General features: G+C 41.5%; 2 protein-coding genes across 2 annotated transcripts in view; one reads left to right on the top strand and one right to left on the bottom strand.

The window, feature by feature from the left end:
• DOP1A (DOP1 leucine zipper like protein A) overlaps positions 1-16256 on the top strand; it is a 109003-nt gene extending 92747 nt beyond the window's left edge. Inside the window, exons 32-38 of the mRNA XM_040350015.1 lie at positions 1304-1365; positions 1538-1690; positions 4160-4296; positions 4830-4885; positions 4972-5136; positions 5629-5755; positions 15284-16256. Of these exons, the coding sequence (XP_040205949.1) occupies positions 1304-1365; positions 1538-1690; positions 4160-4296; positions 4830-4885; positions 4972-5136; positions 5629-5755; positions 15284-15589 (1006 nt within the window). The 3' untranslated portion in view covers positions 15590-16256. The remainder of the gene's footprint in view (positions 1-1303; positions 1366-1537; positions 1691-4159; positions 4297-4829; positions 4886-4971; positions 5137-5628; positions 5756-15283) is intronic.
• Positions 16257-17811: 1555 nt separating this feature from the next.
• PGM3 (phosphoglucomutase 3) overlaps positions 17812-23390 on the bottom strand; it is a 48814-nt gene continuing 43235 nt past the window's right edge. Inside the window, exons 12-13 of the mRNA XM_040350016.1 lie at positions 18794-18967; positions 17812-18102 (exon numbers count right to left, since the gene is read on the bottom strand). Coding sequence (XP_040205950.1) covers positions 18013-18102; positions 18794-18967 — 264 coding nt within the window. The 3' untranslated portion in view covers positions 17812-18012. The remainder of the gene's footprint in view (positions 18103-18793; positions 18968-23390) is intronic.

Consider the following 23390-nt stretch of genomic DNA (forward strand, 5'->3'; position numbering starts at 1 on the left):
GATGGATGTGTGTGTGCATTTTTTTTTTTTTTTTATGTTGGCGTGCAGAAAGGTAAGGAAAGGTTGGCAATCCTGGTAAAGGTCAAATTTACTTTTTACAGTTTAACTCCAGAGTTCAGTACTAGATTCCTTTACACATACAGTTTAAGATTCAACTTTAAATGGTTATGGGTTTGTTCTGCGCTGATAGTTAATTATACTATGATGAGAGCTGCTGCCTCTACCCTGATACCTACCTAAGATTTAGCTGTTGCATGTTTGATACCTTAGATTTGTACATACATTTGCATTAAAGGTGAAGTATGGTCAAAGCTCTTTTGGCCCTACTTCTCCTGGGAAGGGGTTTGAATAAAAAAAAAAATAACTATATACTCCCCTAGGTGGATTAAGCATGGATCTGATGCTACATCTGTCCCCCGCCGCCTCTAAGACTGAGAACTGAATGATAAAAGATCGCTGATTGCTCAGTTCTTCAATAAGCAGAGAGCCTGTGGCTGTTAGTCACTGGCTCTCTGCATCACTGGGCTGTGGAGGGGGCAAGAGCAGCTGGCTCAGGCTGTCAGTGAGAAGCTGAGTTAGCAGGCATCTGGGTGGATCCAGGCATTAAAGTCGGGATCTCTCCAGAGCCTGGACTGGCTGAGTGATGTCAGCAGACTTTAGCGCCCACTGTTGTCTTAATCTGGGTCACAGGAGTCCAGAATGAAGTGAACTCCTGTGACCCAGATTAAGACGACGGTGGGCTGAAGTCTGCTGACGTCACTCAGCCATTCCAGGCTCTGGAGAGATCCCGACTTTAATGTCTGGATCCACCCAGATGCCTGACCAGCTCTCAGCTTGCCTATGACTGCCTGAGCCAACTGCTCTTGCCCCTCCACAGTCCAGTGATGCAGAGAGCCAGTGACTAACAGCCACAGGCTCTCTGCTTATTGAAGAACTGAGCAATCGGCGATCTTTCATCATTCAGTTCTCAGTCTTGGAGACGACAGGGGACAGGTGCAGCATCAGATCATTGCTTAATCCACCTAGGTGAATATGTCGTGTTTTTTTTTTTGTTTTTTTTTCAAACCCCTTCTCTTTTATCATCATAAGACCCTCTGCTCTTATTTCTCCACTGTTAAGATATTACAGGCACAAGGCCAAAACTTGCATGTTTTATTGCTTAGTTGAAAGCAAACTTCAAGCACATGGTCATTATTTTTCTTATGGAGAGCATTTATTTGGCATAGTATGTATTTGTTCTATTTATCTGGTCTTCAATTAATGAATGACTAAATAAGACAACAATGTTACTTACATCTTGTAGCTGGAGGGCAATCATGGACCATCTGATGACACATGACAAAACCACATTTCGTGACCTAATGAGTAAGTTGTTTTCTCTTCCTTCCTTTCCAAGCTGTTTGTAGATTACAATTTGTCAGAAGTTCCATTTTTATTTGAAGTTGTCACCAGCTGTCTATAATCGTAATATAAATAGTTCTTATTAAAGTATATGCTGGTATACCTTACTGTTCACACCACTACCATTGTATTGCAGCACGTGTGGCCGTTGCACAGAGCAGTTCTCTCAGTCTGTTCACTAACAGGGATGCAGAGCTGGAGCAGAGAGCAATGCTGCTAAAGAGACTTGCCTTTGCTATCTTCAGCAGCGAGATTGATCAGTACCAGAAATTTCTGCCGGATATACAAGGTGAGAGATCACTGCAACATGCTGACTTTGTATCAAACTTTAACTCATTTTATTTGTTACTGACTTGGAGATTTACTGCATATTGACTTTAATTCATTAATAATCAGTTTTAGCCTGGATGCAAAACGGCAGATTGGGCCATTTGGCCTTACTGTAGGTCGAGTGTATCCTTGTAAACCTGATTACATGCAATCTGATTGAACAATACCGTTTAGATCTTCTATCAACAATTTAGTACAAGTTTACCCGACTGAATTTAAATAGAATGGAACGTTTAGGTACTGTAGGTCATCGCATATCGTTTTTGGTAAATCTAAAGGAGATTGCTTAGAGGTTACACTACAAGATTGTAACTTGTGTTGTCAGTTTAAAGCCTCGTACACACAATCGGATTTTCTGACGGGATTGTGTGATGGCAGGCTGTTGTCGGAAAATCCGATCGTTTTGGATGCTCCATCGGACAATTGTCAGAATTTCTGACAACAAATGTGGAAAGGCATGCTTTAAAAATTTCCGACAACAAATGTGTCTTGTCGGATTATCGGAAAAAAATCCAAAGTACAAACACGCATGCTCAGAAGCAATGCTAACCATAAGACAAGATTAGCAAAAGTTGCCCAAAGGTTGGCGCTAAAGAGCTGAAAAAACACGTAGTTTTGTGTTTGTTGGACGACAATTCTTTGCAGTTTGTATGCAATACAAGTTCAAGGCCAACGCCCTTCGGACAAAAGTCCTACGCTTTGTCCAATGGAAATCCGATCGTGTGTACAAGGCTTAAGAGTTAACATGTTGCAAAATGTGAAACATTCATTTTTTTTGCCCCTTGTGCTAAATGTGCATATTGTGTAGGAGGCAAATAGTGGTCACTGTGACCTGATACTTGGAAACGAGTCATTGCTTGCCCAGATTTACAGTGCTGTACTTGCAGTACGTAATTACCTCTGCTAATGATATTTTTATTTTTCACTCTTTATCTACAGGACCGTTAATGTAGGTCGATAACAGAGGGGTATCTTTTGTTCATACTCTAAAGAGAAACATAAAGGCATCGGAAATCTAGACTTTTGTTATATTTTAGAAGCAACAATTATAATCTCTCTGTAGCAAAAACATTTTAGTAGTTTGGTACAAGGATAGTATCCCTGTGTCCCCACTGGGGAAATTCATCCTTTTATTTTTGCCGAATGTCATGTAAAATCCAAAATTGTATAGGTGTTGCCATTAGGGTTGTCCCGATACCACTTTTTTAGGACCGAGTACAAGTACCGATACTTTTTTTCATGTACTCGCCGATACCGAATACCGATACTTTTTTTTAAAATGTGTCCCCAAATGCAGCCATGTCCCCCCACATATATCCAGCCGTGTCCCCCCACATATATCCAGCCGTGTCCCCCCACATATATCCAGCCGTGTCCCCCCACATATATCCAGCCGTGTCCCCCCACATATATCCAGCCATGTCCCCCCACATATATCCAGCCGTGTCCCCCCACATATATCCAGCCATGTTCCCCCCATATATTGCAGCCATGTCCCCCATACCTAGTAGATGATGATGCCGCCGCCGCATTAATCAGCGTGCGGGGAACATTACAGGCAACTTTCGTTTGAATAGCTGTCCATTCCTTGACGTGCCGTGTATATACACTCCCCCTTGCTCGGGATTGGACGGATCTGTCCAATCCCGAGCAAGGGGGAGTGTCTATACACGGCGCGGCGGGGAATACAGCTATTCAAACGAAAGCTGCCTGTAATGTTCCTCGCACGCTGATTAACGCGGCGGCTTTGCGGTATGCGGCGGCGGGGGGGGAGCAAGTATTCTATTCAGGCATCGGGGGCATTTGCGGGAGTACAAGTACTCCCGCAAATACTCGGTATCGATACCGATACTGGTATCGGGACAACCCTAGTTACCATAACAGAAGACAAAGGTTGTCACGGGAACAAGTGTCTCCTATAGACAACAGTCAAAGTGGGGATTTCCTCTCTCCTGTAGTCTATAGGATGTGAAAAATCCCCAGTGAGACACATACAGATGTCAAATGTGAGTGCTCGGGAATTTGGTAAATTTTTTTTACTACAGTAAAACCTTGGATTGCGAGCATAATTCGTTCCAGAAACATGCTTGTAATCCAAAGCACTTGTATATCAAAGCATTTTTTTTACAGGGTATAAAAGAGAAGAGAGGCGCCTCTAAGTGTAGCAATAAGTTGCTAAATGTTGTACCTTCATTAAATGTAACCATATTACTACACTTGGAGGCTTTTCTTCTTTTTTTATACTCAGTTGTGACATGACGCTACTCTTATATCAAGACATCGCTTTTAAAACGCTCTCAAACCAAGGTTTTACTGTATTCATATTGTAGGGGCCTAGATTTAACTTTTTAGAGTATAACAAATGAACTTGGTACATGAATGTCTGTTTTCCAATGAACAATCAGTGTTGTGTGTCTTTGCTTTTAAGAGAGGCTGGTGGAGAGCTTGCGGCTGCCCCAGGTGCCCACCCTTCATTCCCAGGTGTTCCTGTTTTTTCGGGTATTGCTCCTGAGAATGTCTCCTCAGCACCTCACCTCCTTATGGCCAACCATGATCACTGAACTGGTGGGTACCCGGTGTTTATCTGTCCTTTTATTTCTTTGATGTCCTCCTTGTCAAGACTACAAAGAATCTCACCTAAGGGCAGGTGAAGTTATGTAGTTTGAAGTAAAGACGCAATCCTTTTCTCTTTGTATTGCTCCTCTTATGATCACAGTATGTTTGTTTTTAAATGAGAACACAAAGGGCTCTTTCACACTGCTCCTTTTTGGGGTGAGAAATGTATCCCTTTAAATATGGAACTTTTCACACCAGTGCGCTGCCTTTTTAAAAGTCCTGCATGCTGTATCATTAGTGTGCATTTCAAAAGCACACCAAAAACACATCTCCCATTGATTTCTATAGAAAACAAACCAAAAATGCACTTGCTGTATGTTTTTATTTTGAGTCACATGTCCAAGTTGCACAGGTGTATAATTGGAGTCAGGAGAGCAGAAGACACAGCAAAAACGCATATGCGTTTTTTACAAAGTTTTTTTTTTTTTAAATGGAGTAATGTGAAAGGCCCCCAATAGTAATTCTTGATATCATTTTATCAGGTGCAAGTTTTTCTATTAATGGAGCAGGAACTTACTGCTGACGAAGACATCAGCAGGTATGTTCCTATATTTCTTTTCAATGCTCTGCGTAATGGTCTTCTAGCCACCTTACCAATAACGGTTATCCTTTATTCACCTGTAGAACATCTGGACCATCTGTTGCTGCTCTGGAGACAACATATACTGGTGGAAATGGCTTCTCAACATCCTATAACAGTCAGCGCTGGCTAAACCTCTATCTGTCAGCTTGTAAATTCCTGGATCTAGCCCTGGCACTACCCTCTGATAATTTACCACAGTTTCAGATGTAAGTTGGGTATTCTTTTATTCATGTTTGCAGCTACAGTTGAACAGTTTTTTTGTTTTTTTTTGTATTCTGTTGAACATGTAAGTACATTGTATTATATTGTTATCACATAATTACATGATTTTAATTATTTTATTTAAAATGGTTTTAAACCCAGTGAAGTCACTTGCATTAGGTAATATATAAAATGAAATAGATCACCCTACATAATTTGTACATGTTTATCTACGGTCTTCTCTACAGCTGTTTAAAGTATAGAATTTTTATACAGCTGGTCTGAGCTTTCAAAAATCGGGGTAGAGAGCTGTAGTTCTACTCAGTGAGGAGAGCTGATTGGAGGGAAGGGACGGACACACACTTTGGTCCATACAGTCTGCTGGGGAGGTTGTTCCAAGCATCTAAATGTCTTTTAATAATAGCGATATCTTTTATTGTACAAAATCTGTTTTCAAATTAATGGCATGCAATTAATTATCTTGCTCCGCACTTTAGGTATCGCTGGGCATTTATTCCAGAAGCCTCAGATGACTCGGGTTTAGAGGTACGACGGCAAGGAACACAAAGGGAATTCAAACCATACGTTGTACGGCTAGCAAAACTCTTAAGGAAAAGAGCCAAGGTATAAATACTGAACATAATTTTATCATTAAAGTGTATGTAAACACTGACAATTAAATTCTTGAAGATATGAAAATCGTACCTCTTGACTGAAAATCTTATGAGCTGATAACTTTCTGTACTCGAGAAGGAGCTATGGAAGTTGGGAAGAAGTCTATGACTTTTGTAATCCATCAGAAATCAAGTAGACAGGGCTGACATCAAATGTTCAGGAATTCAGAGCTGTGTTGTCATGTCAAAGAAGAAGGTACACCTCAACCATTATTTTTCTGTACTTGCAGTGTGTTTAAAGAAGTAAATCATGAGAAAATGTTGCATGTATTGCAGATATGTACTAAAGATGTTTTTTTGTCTTCAGATACACTTTGACGTGTACAAACAGTAGAACTGAAACAAATGTGATTTTTTAGAATTTGGTAAACTGCCATTTGGGCAGGTGAGGCCATATGTACAGTGCATATAAAAAGTCTACACACTCCTGTTAAAATATGTCAGGTTTCTGTGATGTAAAAAAGAGACAAAGATAAATAATTCCAGAACTTTTCCCAGCCTAAATGTGACCTATAAACTGTACAACTCAATTGAAACACAAACTGAAATCTTTTAGGTGGAGGGAAATTAAAAACTAAAATATGGTTGCATAAGTATGCACACCCTTAAACTAATACTTTGTTGAAGCACCTTTTGATTTTATTACAGCACTCAGTCTTTTTGGGTATGAGTCTATCAGCATGGCACATCTTGACTTGCTAATATTTGCCCACTCTTCTTTGCAAAAAACACTCCAAATCTGTCAGATTCCGAGAACATCTCCTGTACACAGCCCTCTTCAGATCAACCTACAGATTTTCATTCGGATTCAGGTCTGGGCCATTCCAAAACTTTAATCTTCTGGTGAAGCCATTCCTTTGTTGATTTGGATGTATGCTATGGGTCATTGTCATGCTGAAAGATGAAGTTCCTCTTCATGTTCAGCTTTCTAGCAGAAGCCTGAAGGTTTTGTGTCAATATTGACTGGTAATTGGAACTGTTTATAATTTACTCTACCTTGAGTAAGGCCCCTGTTCCACCACCAGGCTTCACTGTGGGAATGGTGTTCATTTGGTGATGTGCAGTGTTGTTTTTTGCGCCAAACATATCTTTTGGAATTATGGCCAAAAAGTTTTACCTTGGTTTTATCAGACCAGAGCACATTTTCCCACATGCTTTTGGGAAATTTCAGATGTGTTTTTGCAAAATTTAGCTGGGCTTGGATGTTTTTCTTCGTAAAAAAAAGGCTTCTGTCTTGCCACTCTACCTCATAGCCCAGACATATGAAGAATACGGGAGATTGTTGTCACATGTACCAACACAACTACTAGCCACATATTCCTGTAGCTCCTTTAATGTTGTTGTAGGCCTCTTGGCAGCCTCCCTGACCAGTTTTCTTCTCATCTATTTTGAAGGGAGTTCCAGTTCTTGGTAATGTCACTGCCATATTTTCTCCCCTTGATGATGATTGTCTTCCATGGTATATCTAATGCCTTAGAAAATCTTTTGTACCCTTCTCTTCACTATTACCTTTTAACAATGATAAATTCCCCTGATGCTTTGGAAGCGCTCTGCGGACCATGGCCTTTTCTGTAGGATGCAACTATGGCAGGGAAGACCTACTAGAAAAAGCTAAAACTTTATTTGGTATTAGACCTCTTTCACATTGAGGCATGGAGCCGCGGTGACGGTATAGCCGCGCTATTTGTAACGCGGCTATACCGTCGTATTTACCGCGATATTCTGGCGCTAGCGGCCGCAAAAGGGTTAATACCGCCCACGTTGCAGGCGGTATTACCGCGCTTTCCCATTGATTTCAATGTATAGGAGCGGTGAACACGCCGCTCCTATACCGCGGTAAAGATGCGGCTAGCAGGACTTTTGGCGCGCACCGCTTCAGTGTGAAAGCCTTCTGGCTTTCACATTGAACATTACAGGGCAGGTTTTTTCATGCGGTATAGCAGCGCCCCCCCCCCCCCCCCCCCCCCCAAAAGACTTCAGTTTGTTTTTTGATTGAGTTGTACAGTTTCTAGGTCACATTAAAGGTGGAAGAAGTTATGAAATGATTTATCTCGTATATCACAGAAGCCTGACATTTTATATCCACTGTACATCCTTGACTTAGGACAATGTGATATGCTTAATAATCAATAGAACACACAGTGACATAATGCAAAATATTTCACAAATCGCTACAATTATCCACTCATTACCATGGAACTGCATAGCAAGCAAATTATTGCTAAGAAAGAACATTCCTTGATAATTGTGCAGTAAAACACTACGCTGTCCAGTTCCTCAAAATTACTAACAGTCTTGAGTATTATACAGTTCTCAGTGTGGTTCCTTATGTGATAACCATGCTCAGCCAGTGATGTGGATTGTAGTCAAGCTGTGCACTTTGAGAGCACACAGATTAGGGTGTAAGCTACAGGTAGCAGTCTCAAGTCCTGTACAGATCAGGCACAAATTACATTTATTTCCCCTAATCGTCTTTCAGGACAGTCACCTGAGAGACCTTGGCTCCTCCCCTCTGTAGGAAACACCGTTCCAGCCTTTTATCAATTTCCTCCTCCCCTGCTGGCTCCACAGTTATTTGTGTTTCCTCCAGGAGGGGAGACACCACCAGGGAGGCTCAGGCAAAACTATCCAGAAGGGCAGCAGAGGCATCCTGGGACAAACAGGTTACTAACCTGTCAAAAGATTATCCACCCTTTCATCCCTGAGCGCAGGTCGAGGGGGCTCGGTTTCATCACCGAGTGCAGTGAGAGGAGGTGCACAGCCAGCCATCCCATGCGGCAGCACGGGATGGGGATTCCAAGGCGCAGGGTATCGGGACCGCGCGTTGCCGAGGGACGTCATTCCGGCAACGGGGGGGGGGTGTGGGTGTGGGGTTCCGCCCGTGTACTATGAAATGGAGCCAGGCAGAGGCTGGAGGAGCTGCACATGCTGTAGAGACATGCACCCTGGTGACATGGAGAATGTCAGAAGCGGAGGGAAGAGAGCCTGCACCAGCCATTCAAAAGGTAAGGGGAACCTAGGGTGGATCTCCCCAAACCTGAACCCTCCTCCCGCCCCAAGGGAAAAAAGAAAGGGGGGGGGGGTAGCCAAGTCCCTCAGTGTCAGAGGGTAATGCATAGGGCCCCTAGTGAGGTAAGCCTACATGTAGGCACTGCACACCTGCCGTGGGCAGGAGCAGGTTTCTGGTATTAACTGTGGAGTGCTTGTTCCTTTGTCTTTCAGAAAACAGACAAAAAGAAGCCTACTCACAGCTCAAAAAGAAAGTGTCCATCTTGCAAAGTTACACTTAGAGATTCTTGGAGGAAAGCAATTCGTAGTGATTGTATTAACCAGCTAGTACAGGAACACACTACTGATCATACTGAGCTAGCATCATCTGTTAAAGAATTATCTAATACCTTTGAATCCTTTAAACCCTTCTTTGAAGGATTTCAGATCCCGCAGCTTCTCCTTCAGCCCAGACGGCAGTTAAAATACCAGAAATAATACCTTCCACCTGTGCAGGCCCTTCAATTACTCCTAGAGAGGAGGCAGAAGAGGAACTTGACAGCACCGTGTCTGGTTCCCAAGAGTCAGAGGGGGAGGCTCAGGTAGGTGATTCCAGGAAGCCGTGCCGTTACAAACTTTCACTAGAGGATGTTGATCATCTCTTGGGAGCTATATATACACACCATTCTGGGTGTACAAACAGAGAACAAGATTCTATCCCTACATGACCAGATGTATGAGGGATTAGGGGAGCAGGAAAAAAATAACTTTCTGGTTCACAACGTATTAGCAATTTAGAAAGAATGGCAAGACCCAGAAAGAAAACCATTTTTTTCGAATGCCTTAAAGAGACGGTTTCCATTCTCAGATGACCCATCATCAGTATGGAATAAGGTCCCAAAGCTAGATGCCGCCTTTTCACAGGTATCAAGGCATACGTATTTGGCATTTGAGGATATGGGCATCCTATCCGAGTCTATGGATAAAAGGATGGACTCATTACTTAAAACCAGCAATGGCAGTCACAGTTGTGGCGAGAAATATGGCGTTCTGGCTAAACCAGATTCAGGCTCACATTGAGGAGGGAACTGCGAAAGAGCAAATACTATCCCCTTTTCCTACATCGCAGATGCCTCAGCAGAAACAGTGTGCATGGCGGCCAGATCATCCGCACTAGCTAACTCCACAAGACGGGCCCTATGGTTAAAGACATGGCAGGGGGACTGCACTTCTAAGACCAAATTATGTGGCATCCCATTCACAGGGGATTTGCTATTCAGGCCAGGGTTGGAGAAGGTGCTAGATCAAACAGCGGATAAAAAGAAAGCATTTCCGCTGAAACGCAAAGCACCCTGGAGTCAGCCACAACAAAGTAAAAGGAGGCAAAAAAAGTGCAACTTGGTTTCCGAAAAGGTCCCCCTTACACAACTCCCAAGGCAGATAATCAAAACAGACCTTGGGTCCCGAAAGGTAAAGGAGGAGCGATTTTTCGTCCTCCTGAACAAACCTGTGACAAAGTTATCAAAGTAGGAGGAAGACTGGGGGCCTTCCTACCACAATGGGAAAAGATAACTTCCAATCACTTCATTTTGAGAACAATAAGGGACGGATATCACCTGGAGTTCTCAAAACCACCCCCAAACAAATTTTATCTAACCAAGCTTTAAAGAACAAAAAGAAAGCCGAAGGGTTAATGAGAGCCATAGAGGATCTCAGGAGACAGGAGGTAGTCACAGAGGTGTCAAAGGAAGAAAGGGGACAAGGGTTTTACTCCCACATATTCGGAGTACTAAAACCCACGGGCAAGGTCAGACCAATCCTAAACCTCAAGCCCCTGAATGTGTCTATAACCTTCAAGAGATTCAGGATGGGACTCAATTTATTCAGTCAAGGCCCTACTACCCCCAAACTGTTTTCTAGTTTCCCTAAATACACAAAAATTGACAAATTTCTAAGATTAGCGATAGAAACCAAAGACAAGACCAGACATCTACAGTTCCGAGCCTTGCCCTTCGGCCTTTCCTCTTCACCCTGAATCTTTCCAAAGATTCTGGCAGAAGCCTTGGCACCCTTGCAAGTCCAAGACCTATCGATCATCGCATATTTAGACGATTTACTTCTGTTTGCAGAATCTCCAGAAAGATTGCAAAAGAATTTCGAGATCACGCAAACGTTTCTAAAAAATCTAGGTTGGTTAGTAAACGTGGAAAAATCCAACCTACAACCGACTCAACAGTTAATATACTTGGGATATGTGCTGGACACGGTCCAACAAAAAATATTCCTGCCCAAAGAAAAAATACAAAAGGGAGGCAAGTGCAATACAAGCAAGCTTACCATGCACCATCAGGAAGGTGATGTCAAATCTGGGGTTACTAACATCTGCAATCCCAGCGGTACAATGGGCATCCTTATATTTTCAACCACTGCAGATCTTCCTACTAAAAGTATGGGATCACAAGCAGGAGTCCTTGGACACTCAGGTTCTTATACCAACAAAGGTAAAAAGAACCCTGTGGTGGTGGAGGACAAGAGAAAATGTAACCCAAGGACGGCTGTGGACACTTCCCATTTCCCAGACCCTTACCACAGACGCAAGTGGCATAGGTTGGGGAGCGCATCTAGGCTCCCAAATAACACAGGGGATATGGGAAAAGGAAGAGAGGTTAAGTTCATCAGACTGGAAGGAATTGAAGGCAGTAGGGTCTACACTTCAACCCTTCCAGAAAGAACTAAAGGATCATCACTTGCAAATCAGATCCAACAACCCCTCAGTAATAGCCTATATAAACAAACAGGGAGGAACAAGAAGTGGAACCCTGTGGGCACTGGCAGAGAAAATCCTGAAGTGGGTAGAGAAAAACACTCTCATTATCAGCAGTCCACCTAAAAGGGGACTTAAACAGAGTGGCAGATTTTCTTAGCAGGAGGCAAGTGAAAGAGGGCGACTGGGCGTTAAACCAAGAGGTGTTCAACCAAATCACGCAGAGATGGGGAACACCCCAGGTGGACTTATTTGCCTCAAGAGAAAACAAAAAAGTCAAACTATTCTTTTCTCTGAAAAGAAAGGATGGGGCGCTAGGGGTGGATGCGTTGGCACAGAGGTGGACGTTCAAAATATGTTATGCCTTTCCCCCGCCAGTACCGATACCAGCGGTAATAAGGAAACTTTGCATAGAGAATACAACACTGATTCTCATAGCACCCCATTGGCCCAAGAGACCGTGGTTCTCTATGCTAAAAGAACTCGCTATAGAGCCCCCCTGGTTACGTCCAGGAAGCTCTGCTCGCCCAGGGGCCCAATATACTGCCCCCAAGTAAAAAGGTGGGACTTAGCCGCCTGGTGTCTGAGGAGCAGTTGCTGAAAGCAAAAGGGTTCTCAAACCGCTTAATAGCAACACTGCTAAAAAGCAGGAAAGTAGAGACACGCAATATACATATATCAGAGTGTGGAAGTGCTTTAACAACTGGTGCACAGAAAATACTTTCAACACACAGAGCTCAGTGGCAGAATTCATACAGAGTGGTGTAGAGAAAGAACTAAGCATTAGTACCTTAAAGAGTCAAGTGTCGGCTCTATCGGTTTGTCAGGAAAAGAGACTAGCATCTGATCCATGGATAAATCGGCCTCTTCAGATCCCTGAGCAGACAAAGACCTATACAAAGTACAGTCTTTCCCAAGTGAGACCTGTCATTAGTGCTGCAAACTTTGACAGGAGACCCCTTTGAACCACTAGAGAATTGTAGCCTAAAGACGTTGACATTAAAAACAGTCTTTCTAGTAGCAATTACTACAGCAAAAAGGGTCAGGCAGATAGAGGCCTTATCTATCAGACCCCCCCTTCTTTCAAATTTTTGCAGACCACATAATTTTCAAGATGGATCCGGGATTCCTGTCGAAAGTAGTCTCGAGATTCCACAGGGAACAGGAAGTTGTGTTACCCTCATTTTGTCTGAATCCTTCTAAGGAACAAGAGGTTAAATTTCATAATTTAGACGTCAGGAGATGCGTCTTACATTTAGAAGTGACAAAAACACTCAGGAAAACGGATTCCTTATTTATTTTACATTCTGGAGCTAGGAAAGGGCATAGAGCCACTAGACGCACCATAGCCTGATGGCTAAGAGAAGCCATTGAACAGGCTTCTAAGTTCGGAGGCATACAGATTCCAGAGGGTATCAGAGCGCACTCCACAAGATCAATGGCAGCCTCACAGGCAGAAAGAGCTGGAGCAACGCCGGAACAAATCTGTAAAGCGGCAACATGGTCCAGCTTTGCCACCTTCGTGAGACACTATAGGGTGGATCTCTTGTCAGCTAAGGATCAGACCTTTGGACGTAAGGTCTTACAAGCTGTGGTCCCGCCCTAAGGGTAAGTGCTCGGTTATCCTCTTAGGTGGCTGTCCTGAAAGACGATTAGGGGAAAAACGAAGTTACTTACCGGTAACTTTCTTTCCCAGAGTCTTTCAGGACAGCCGGGTACCCACCCAAAGGTATGTAAAGAGACATAAAAAATTTCCTTGCAGGAAACGTGATATAGTTAACTATTTGTATCGTATATTCTTGTGTCTCCCCAGCAACTGGGAGGTGCTCTTTAAAGAACTGAGGAACCAGCAGGGGAGGAGGAAATTTATAGAAGGCTGGCGCTGTGTTTCCTACAGAGGGGAGGAGCCAAGGTCTCTCAGGTGGCTGTCCTGAAAGACTCTGGGAAAGAACGTTACCGGTAAGTAACTTCGTTACTTACAGGGGTTTGGATCACTGTCAAAGTTCTATTTTATTGAGACATATAGATGGTGTTCTTTAATATCCACTGGGTTTTATTTTATTGCTAAACAAATTAAAAAAAATACCAAAATGTAAAAAAAAAAAAAATAAACAGTACCTTTTTTCTTTCGGTTAAAAAATGTTGCAAATACGTTTTTTTTTCACTGATGAGTGTAAATGTGCCCTTTCACAGGAAATCCAATTATTGGCTTTTCTTTACTCAGACAGTTACAGAACTGAGGAAAGGAAATCCCAATAACCGGCATTTGTTTACATGTGATTGGACACAGCTGATCACATGGTAAGGAGCCAAGATCATTGGGCCTTTGCCCTGATCTGTGATGCGCTGTGTCCGATGGACACAGCTCACCACCAATTGCCATGCTACAAGCCAAAAATGGGAGGACATCATGTGATAAACTACTTTACAAACAATGGGAATTTTTTTTATTTCTACTAGTAGATGGGATAATCTTTGTGTAAACCAATATACACTTATTGGGATTTTTTTTTACCAAAAATATGTAGCAGAATCAATATTGGGCTAAATTACGATTTTTTTTTTTTCTTTTTCGTTGGGTGTAAAAAAAAAAGTTGTCTTTTTATAAAGCAAAAATGAATACCGCAGGAGGCGATCAAATTCCACCAAAAGAGAGCTCTATTTGTGAGGGGGGGGGGGGGGGGGAAAGAACATAAAATGTATTTGGTTACAGTGTTGCATGACAGCACAATTGCCCAGTCGCCTCCCTGCTTTTTATAGCTGATAAATCCTATGTAAATTCTGCATTTTGAGTTCTATGTAGGGGAAAGACAACTGTAGATTAAAAAAAAAAAATACAACTTGTGTAGCAGGATTTGTATCACCTGAGGTCAGCCATGTCTCTGGGTAAGGGTCTACAACCACTTTAAAAGGATACGTTCACCTTTTGTAACATGTTACAAACAGACCAACACCCATTAAACTACTATGGCACTCTACAGTATATTTCATGCTCTCATCCTGTCAGATTGTATCTGCTTGCCTGTATGGGAACACAGATACACTTGCAGATATGCTGGAGACTAGCATGGCACCAGGAATCTGCTGATCACTGGTACAAAATTAAAATGTAGATGTCCGGTTGGTAACATTTTCTTTCTGTTAAGGGCTGAATCTCACATCACAGCCCACCTATATCATAGCTCGCCCATATCACAGCGCCCCCCCCCCCTTAACTCAGTGTTGTGGGTGTGCTGGCTTCCTCCTTGCTGTGGGTTCAGCTGCAGACAAGTGCATTGGTCAGCTCACCCTCCCCTGTAACTTCAACAGCGGCCCATATGAGAGAGGTCCTACTTGCTGTTACTGTGGGGGGGTCCAGGTTTATCCTGCTCATTCTCCTGCCCTCTACAGTGCAGCAATTCTTAACAGCTGCAAGAGGAGTCCACTCAGGCTGCTGCGGCCACGATTCGGACTGAACTGTCACTCAGCGACACCTACTTTACAGGCTCCAAAAAAAAAAAAGGGTTTTTTCCTCCTTTTACTACAAAGGTATGATATAATGTCTAAATTGTGTTCAAAGAATGGTTTCTATTGCCAGCTCTCCAATCGCATGTTTGTTGTTCAAACCATACACAGCTAGAAATGTTTGTAATTATTAGCACATATTGATGTCTTTATCGTGACATTATTTACTGGAACTTCAAAAAGGAAACATTAGCTCATATTGTTTTTGTTGTTGTGACCTAGAAAAACCCAGAAGAGGACATCTCAGGGAGAATATTGGATTGGGACCCAGGACACCTCTTGCTTACAGTTGCCACCATTCGCAGTATGGAACAGCTTCTGCCTTTTTTCAATGTACTCAGTCAAGTCTTCAATAGTAAAGTCACAAGCAGATGTGTCGGCGACTCAGGGAGCCCGGTCCTTTATCAGAACTCGTTTACCAACAAGGATATTAAACTGGAAAATCAGAAAATGTTCTGTAGTAAAGCCAGGCAGAAAATCGAGGAGATGCTGGAGAGGGATTTTCTAGAAGGAGTTCTTAAGAGCTGATCTGTTCTGCAACTTTGATACACCACTCACTCCTAATGTCACTGACGTTCCTAATACTCAGTCGTGTGGGGACCTTTTTTTAAACTCTGTATTATAGCAACAAGCTTCCTACTTATGATTTGATTATATTTAATTTAAAATATTTTTATTTGTAAATAAAAGTGAGGATTCTGGATGTGACCCAATATGTATTATCTTACATTATAGAACATAAATTATTTGTCCCATGTTGTTGTTTGCTCTAAAAACAAAAGATTGCAAATATAGATTTGACATTTTTTCACTTTGGACTATTTCTTTTATGCGTCTACAAATATGTGCCAAACTAGTGCTGCTTATGAGTTTAGTCAATTACTTTATTCTAAAATAAAGGGCTATGTGGACATAGTAACTTATTGAATGCCAGCAAAATCCCCCCCCTTTTTTTTTTGTAAATGAAGACCTGTTTTTTGTTCTCCAGCAGCAGTTGTATATTTTGTATGTAGCCTCAGCTATACATAGATGGCATCATTTACATCTCAGAAATTAGATTTAGCCATCGATGTTGATACATAGGGATCAGCTGTTGAAACTTGGTTTGGAAACTCCAGATTAAAAGCAATGTACAGTGTTTATACATTTCTTTGTTTTGTTCAGATATATGAAATAAATTTGTAACATGAAGGCAGACTTTTTGACCAATGTACATGATCTTGGTAAGTGACACTCTTGAAGCCAAAGGATCCACATAACAGCCAAGAAAACTAGCATTTTCAGAAGGGAAAGCTCACATTGCAGCTTACCAACCCTTTGGTACCCTGCTTTTAGTGTGCGATAACCATCTAAAATGTTTGCGAGTTTTCAGGCCAAAAATGCCCCTAAATAAAATGGTGATCATTTTGGTAAACCAAAAGCCATATCCATGTAGATAAAGTAAACCCAATCAATATAGGGTCACTCGATTTCACATTACAGACATTGGTACCCCTCAGAGGATGCCAGGTCTACACCCCTGAAAGTATGGGTTGGGCGTCACCCATAGCAGTGGCACCATCACTTCTGTCTAAACAGAGGGGACATGTTGCAACTAGGCCCAAAGTGTGAGGCTTGAGCTCAGGTACCCACAAATCCATGGAACTTGTGAGGGTCAGTCAGCCTAAGGGGACAGGTCACTGTAGCCACCCAAAAGTAACAAAGATTTCCATGTGGTTCTCTGCATGATGTTTCTTCTGTACTGAATGATAGCACTAAAGTCATCTGTTGGGTGGTGTATTGTGTGCCCATTTTCCTAACACTGTGATTAAACCCAGCAGAAGAAGTGAAAGATACCCACTGGGTGCAATAAGATAGGTAGCTTCCCCATGCTCACCACAATCCACCTACTTAACAGAGTGAGTTTTAAGAGAGGGCAAGCACTGAAGCAATGCCACAACGCTGGACTAGGAAAACACTCCATGGCCAACTTAATATGCAATGATTTGGAAAATTTTACAAGTGGAACTTGGTGCCTGAATGTCACATTCTACACTAGATCTGCAATAGGTCCAGATATAAAATGCTCAAAAGTCACGCTAAGAAAAGGCTGATCTGTTCAGCTGCCATCTAGAGACCAGCTCAAACAGCAGGAGTTTTGATTTACCAGTAAGGTAATAAAGAAGGGAGCACATTTTGGTTAGAAGAGTTGAAAAGATGTCCATTCCCCAAGGACACGAGCAAAACAAAATGAAATAGGAAGAGGAGTTCTTCGGAGGTAAACCCATTTGTTTTTAAATCCTCCTCTGAAGCAGTATAACATGACCATCTTAATTCCTTTGTCCCTCTATGGATGAGAAAGAAAATATTACACTCACATCAGTGTTTGACCCTCACACAGAAAAGGAATGTCATTCATCATATTTGTTCAGACCTGGGTATTAATTGGGAAAAGGGATATTTACGACAATAAAATCATGTTTTTTGTTTTCTTCATGGGGGGGGGGGGGGATTTGAATCAGTTCAGATGAGACCTGATCCAACCTTGCAGCAACATATTACTTATTTTAGTGATATAATGCTCACTGTTAACGGTATCGGTACTGCCCTATCTAAATATGCATTCCGTTGTAACAAGATGTGCCGACATCACAGGTGCATTTCACCTTTAAACCAAAGCTTTCTTTTTGTGGGGTGGTATAGTGTGCTCTATAGCAGGTTCTTAAACCCAGGTCTTAAAGCCAAATAAAAAAAAAACTCAAGACTGAAAATTGGTTATAAAGTAGTGTATTGCATGTAAAATATTTCATTTTGAAAGATATAAAGGCACCATATCAGAAAAACATTAATAATGCATAATAGAGAAACATTTCACTAGCAATGTAAACATTTGAATTTCCAGCAGATTCCACTTCCCAGAAATATAGTACTTTAAACTATGGGTACCGCCATGAGTCATTGACAGATGCGTTTCATCTTAAAGGCATTGGCTGCTCTCCAACTCCTCCAGCAAGGGAAAACACTGCTAAGCTGACCTCATGTGCCAAGGAATCAGCATTTTCCTGTCAGTCAAAATAGAGAACAGCAAGTATAGTAATATTAGCATTGACACACAATGGAGATTCTTATTCCAGTTGGAATAACAGTTTGCCATAACTTCAGCTTTGTTTGAGATATTCAAAAGCAAAGAATTTCCACACCTCTTTGTTTCTGCAGTCACTCACACATACAGCCATACCCAAAAGAGGAATGACACAAATATTAAATTTTCGCAAAGTCTGCTGCCTTCGTTTTTATGATGAATATCTGTGTCATTCTCAAAACTTTTGGCCGAGGCTGTACACTGCAGACGGGCCAAGCACAGAGACGGTTTGCATACACCTGGAAGTCCCTTAAGTGAACTTGTCCTGGCCTAAAATATTTACGGTAACACTACTAAAATGCAGATACCGTGTGGGCCTGCAAGTACTTTCCTGGGATCCAAGGGGCTTGACTGAAGGGATCAATTTAAAAAACAAACACAGATCCTTACAAGCACCAAATGGAGCAAGCTTTTCAGCACTGTTGCCTTAGATATGTTTTAGGCCAGGTTAGGTCCACTTTAAGATTGAGAGCTCCTGGTAAATAAGGCCAATTGCCACCTGTTACCAATACCACATCTTTAATTCAAGTAATGGTCCTGGTGTTAAGTCATACACTTTTAGTCCAGAAATCATGAAATACACACGAGTGAATTTAGCAGTAACATCTTACCTGCGTGTCTGCCTCTGCATAAACGCGTACTACATCCTCTGTTCCTGAAGGACGAACAAATGATCTGGCCATATTATAAGTCTTGACAAGTTCATCTATTTTCTCCTGAAGTCCTGGTGGTGTTACAGTACGCCTCTCTGCATCAGTCGTTTCAATTACCTTTCTATCAGCAACCTATAATAAACACAAAAGACCCAATTCTAAGAATTTGCTAGGGAAGGCTCACATCCAGCAGAATGAAAACATGCTGGTTTATGAATAGCCAGATCTTAATGGAACGCAACATCTATAATCCCTGGAAAATTTACATGCTTTATCTGTAGCAAACTAGTTTTCCCAAGGCAAGCAATTTACAATATCTCAGCAGCAGCTGCCCCATGAACCCCTTAAAAGAGAAAAGGCACTTTCAAACACAAGTACAGTGCTGCAATAATTAAACTATGTACAATACACCATCGTCAGCTAAAATTATCCAAGTTTGTAAGGTGCCCACTAAGGGACTCTAGCCAAAAGCTCTTGAAACCACCAAGGTTGCAAACCATACAGGCTCATTGCACATGGTGAGAATAATACAGGAGATCAGAATGAAAATTGCCCACAAGATGAATCCAGCAGAGACTCGCAGTTGCACATGCCACCAATACTGCACCCAGACTCACCCGTGAGTCACAGACCCTTTGGGTGTTCTTTTGGTGGTTTTCAGCAAGTGGATAGGAGTCCTGTTCTTACTTAGATCAGACCTCAACGTCACAATGAATGGAGGGGAATTACATTACATGGATGCTAGGGCATCTGCCTTAGAAACCTCAAAAGCAACAGTGGAATCCCGATTTTCTGCACTGGAGACTTTGCATTTCCATGCTCTCACACGGCACAGAATGAGGGTTGATGATGGTGAAAACTGTAGATATATGATCTTAAGGTCATTGTAATGTATATATATGTTAATTCGCGCTGAATATTAACTTTAGAAAATGCAAATCGTGCTGATAAGTGATTAAAAAGAAACTATCAAGTGTCAAATTAATAGGCAAAAACGATACAAGTAAAGTCCAATTGCATAAATATACACCAGTGGTTTTCAATGAAACAACACCCAGATCAGTGTGATGATTGAAGGAAGGTGTGATGTGATCTCAAACAACGTGCTCCTGCTTCACAAGTAGATACGCCTCTTCCACATTAACCACAGCTCATGGAAAATAAAAGAGAGATAATCTCATAGCGCAGCTGAGTGTAAAACAATACAAAGAGGATAAATGGTCTCTAACAATGGCACACTCACGAATCCACCGATTAAAAGCCGCATATAGCAACAATACACCGATCCTTCATTAAGCCGCTCAGCTCATATGATGTTTCCTCTCCTCATTCGAATCCTAGATCGAATCCTAGATCCGTCCCGCTCGTAACTCCTCCCCCACGCGTTACGTCAATAGTCACTTGACTTAGTCATGGGTCACTCCCTGTCCGCTCTACGCTGGTATTATTTATAGTCAGCATAGGAATCAGGCAGAGACGGGATTGGTAGTGAGGGAGTGTTAGACATCTTACATCATTGCAAGCATAAACGAAGGATCATACACTGTTCATTAACATAGTGCATGTAGGCAATTTAATACAAAGAATAATAATTACTATAGTAATTAAAAACATTTAAAAATCCAAGAACATCTTAGTGGCGTTATTAAACTGAGGATATGCTTATATGCATAGCAGCCTCTAGTGGCCACAGTAAATACAGCACTTACAAACTCCAGCACATGCTGCACTACATCAATCAATGAGCAGATATAATTACAATATAAAATATCTATAAAGTACATTAATATATACTATTATAAATAACAACATACCATTTAAAAATAAAATATTCTAGAATTAAAATATTTTGTAAACCCTGGTGGGGGAATAAGAATAATCAAAAACCAAGGTCCAAATCTCCCAAAAAACCTTTTTGGAAAAATAAGAACAACCAAAAACAGCCAAAACCTCCACAAAATCGACCTGATCAGCAGGGGGGGTATCAATATGGATACCAACAGGATTACCAATACCATACTCAAGAGGTTAGGGATATTAGGGATAATTATCCCCAGCAACAACCTAGAGTACCGCCCCAACAACATCATCAAGGGAGCTCAACTCCCAGGGACTATCATCAGTATGAGAATAGAAGAAGTCCCATCCCAATGCATAATAGATATGAGCCATTGGGCAATCACAGAGAGGAAAATGATTCACGTTCTTTTTTAGAGTATCGCCGGAGCGACAGAACTCCTCCACGATACGAACAGATGACACATACGCGAAGCCCCAACGAAAGAGAGGATGCAGAGGCGGACACAAGGTCCAAAAGAAGAAGGGTATAGTAGGGGAAGGCATCTATAATATTAGTGGTATCGAACTAACACGTTCAGAACTTCTAACTTTGGATAAAGGACTCAAGTTTGCTCCAAAACGTAATTTAAGCAAATTCGATGTCTATGTGGACATACAAAAATATACCAGGAAGCTAAACATCAAAAAATACATGATGAATCAACCCATCAAAGGGGTACAGGATCAAACCCTTTTAGGGAGAGTCCAGCATAGCCAATTGAGGAATAAGTCTCTTTTTAATCCTCAGGTTCACAATAATGAACACGTCGAAGTTTTCAATAAGTTGGTACTTAGAGACCTGGAGAAACTTAAAACTAAAAAAGTTCCTGATTCCAAAAGTATACATAAAGGAATCAAGGAACTTGAGGAAAATAAACAGGTCATTATTAGACCTGCGGACAAAGGAGGAGCTATAGTGGTACTTTCAAAAGAATATTATTATGAAGAATTGGAAGGTCAACTAGAAGATTCAAACACGTATATTAAACTTAGGGGAAACCCTACCTGTGAATACAAGGATGAATTAATCGATCTGATACAAAGAGGAAGGGACAAAGGAGTACTATATAAAAGAGAACAAAAGTACCTTGTCCCAGATAACTGTAGGGTACCCATAATATATACAATCCCCAAGATCCATAAGGACCCACTCAGACCCCCAGGTAGACCCATTATTAATGGGATCCAATCTATAAATTCCAGATTGGGACAGTATGTAGATAAATTCATCCAACCGTTAGTCCCACAAACAAGGGCCTACCTAAGGGACACGAAACATCTGATTCAGATTTTGGACACTGTGAAAGTCGATAGATCGGAGAATTATCTACTAGCAACTGCCGATGTGTCCTCGCTCTACACGGTTATTAACCATATAGAGGCGATTCAAGCATCAAAATGGGCACTAACTAAATTTGGGTCACTTGTGTCTAAGCAAAATAGGTTTGTGTTAAGATGTTTGGCATTCGGCCTACAACACAACTATTTTTGGCACAGACAGAAGTACTATCGGCAATTGAATGGCATTGGCATGGGGGCCAAATACGCACCTAGTGTTGCCAATGTCTTCATGGCAGAGTGGGAGGAAACAGCTATCTACGAGGACCTACCGGATCAATTAATACTCTACAAGAGATTTATTGATGATTGTATTCTTATATGGAGGGGTGATACTGAATCTTTAATCCAATTTTTTAACAAATTAAATTTAAACCAGAAAAATATTGTACTTACATATACTATCGATGAAAAAACTATACAATTTCTGGATTTAGAAATTACACTTGAAGCAGATTTGATTACCACAAAAACGTATTTCAAACCGGTCGAACGGAATAGCTATATACCGGTTGATAGCTGCCACCATGACCCATGGCTAATAAACATCCCGAAAGGCCAATTGGTTAGAATCCGCAGGAATTGTACCGATTCACAGACTTTTTTGGAGCAAGCTAAAATGATTGGGGAAAAGTTTGTGAACAAAGGATACGATGACAGTTTCATACAGACACAAATCCAAAATGTGTTAGAAATACCCAGAGAGACATTAATAGAAGATAGGATAAAAAATAAAGCTATGGATGATCAAGTACCAATTATTTTAAATTATAACGTACAACATAAACAACTGGAAACCATCTTCAAAAGGCATTGGTCTATATTACAGGCTGATAAACAACTACAATGTATACTGCCTAGTATGCCCAGAATAATATATAGACGTGCCCCTTCTCTGAGGGACTTGGTGGCAAAGAATATACCTGATCCTCCCACCAAATCCAATACTCTAACCTTCTTCCAAGGAAAAGGTTTCTTTCCTTGTAAAAGGTGCTTTGCTTGCAAAAAGACCAATTTCAATGGACATAAATGCTCCAGTTTTGTGTCCAATGTTACACAAAAAGAATACCAAATTAAAGATCTAATAACATGTAGAACGGAGGGAGTAGTGTATGCTTTACAATGCTCATGCTCCCTTCAATATATTGGCCGCACAAAAAGGCCCTTGTGGAAACGTCTTAGGGAACATGTGCAAAATATTGAAAAGGGCTTCCCTAAACATAATGTGTCACGACACTTTGACCTGTGCCACCATAGGGATCCCAAAGAATTAAAATTTTGGGCTATCGCTAAATATAACCCACATTGGAGGGGGAGCCACATGGTACGGACATTGAGTCAAACTGAATCAAAATGGATTCATGAGATGAGATCATTG

Source organism: Rana temporaria, chromosome 4 (genome assembly GCF_905171775.1).
Source record: "Rana temporaria chromosome 4, aRanTem1.1, whole genome shotgun sequence".
In the NCBI taxonomy this organism is placed as follows: Eukaryota; Metazoa; Chordata; class Amphibia; order Anura; family Ranidae; genus Rana; species Rana temporaria.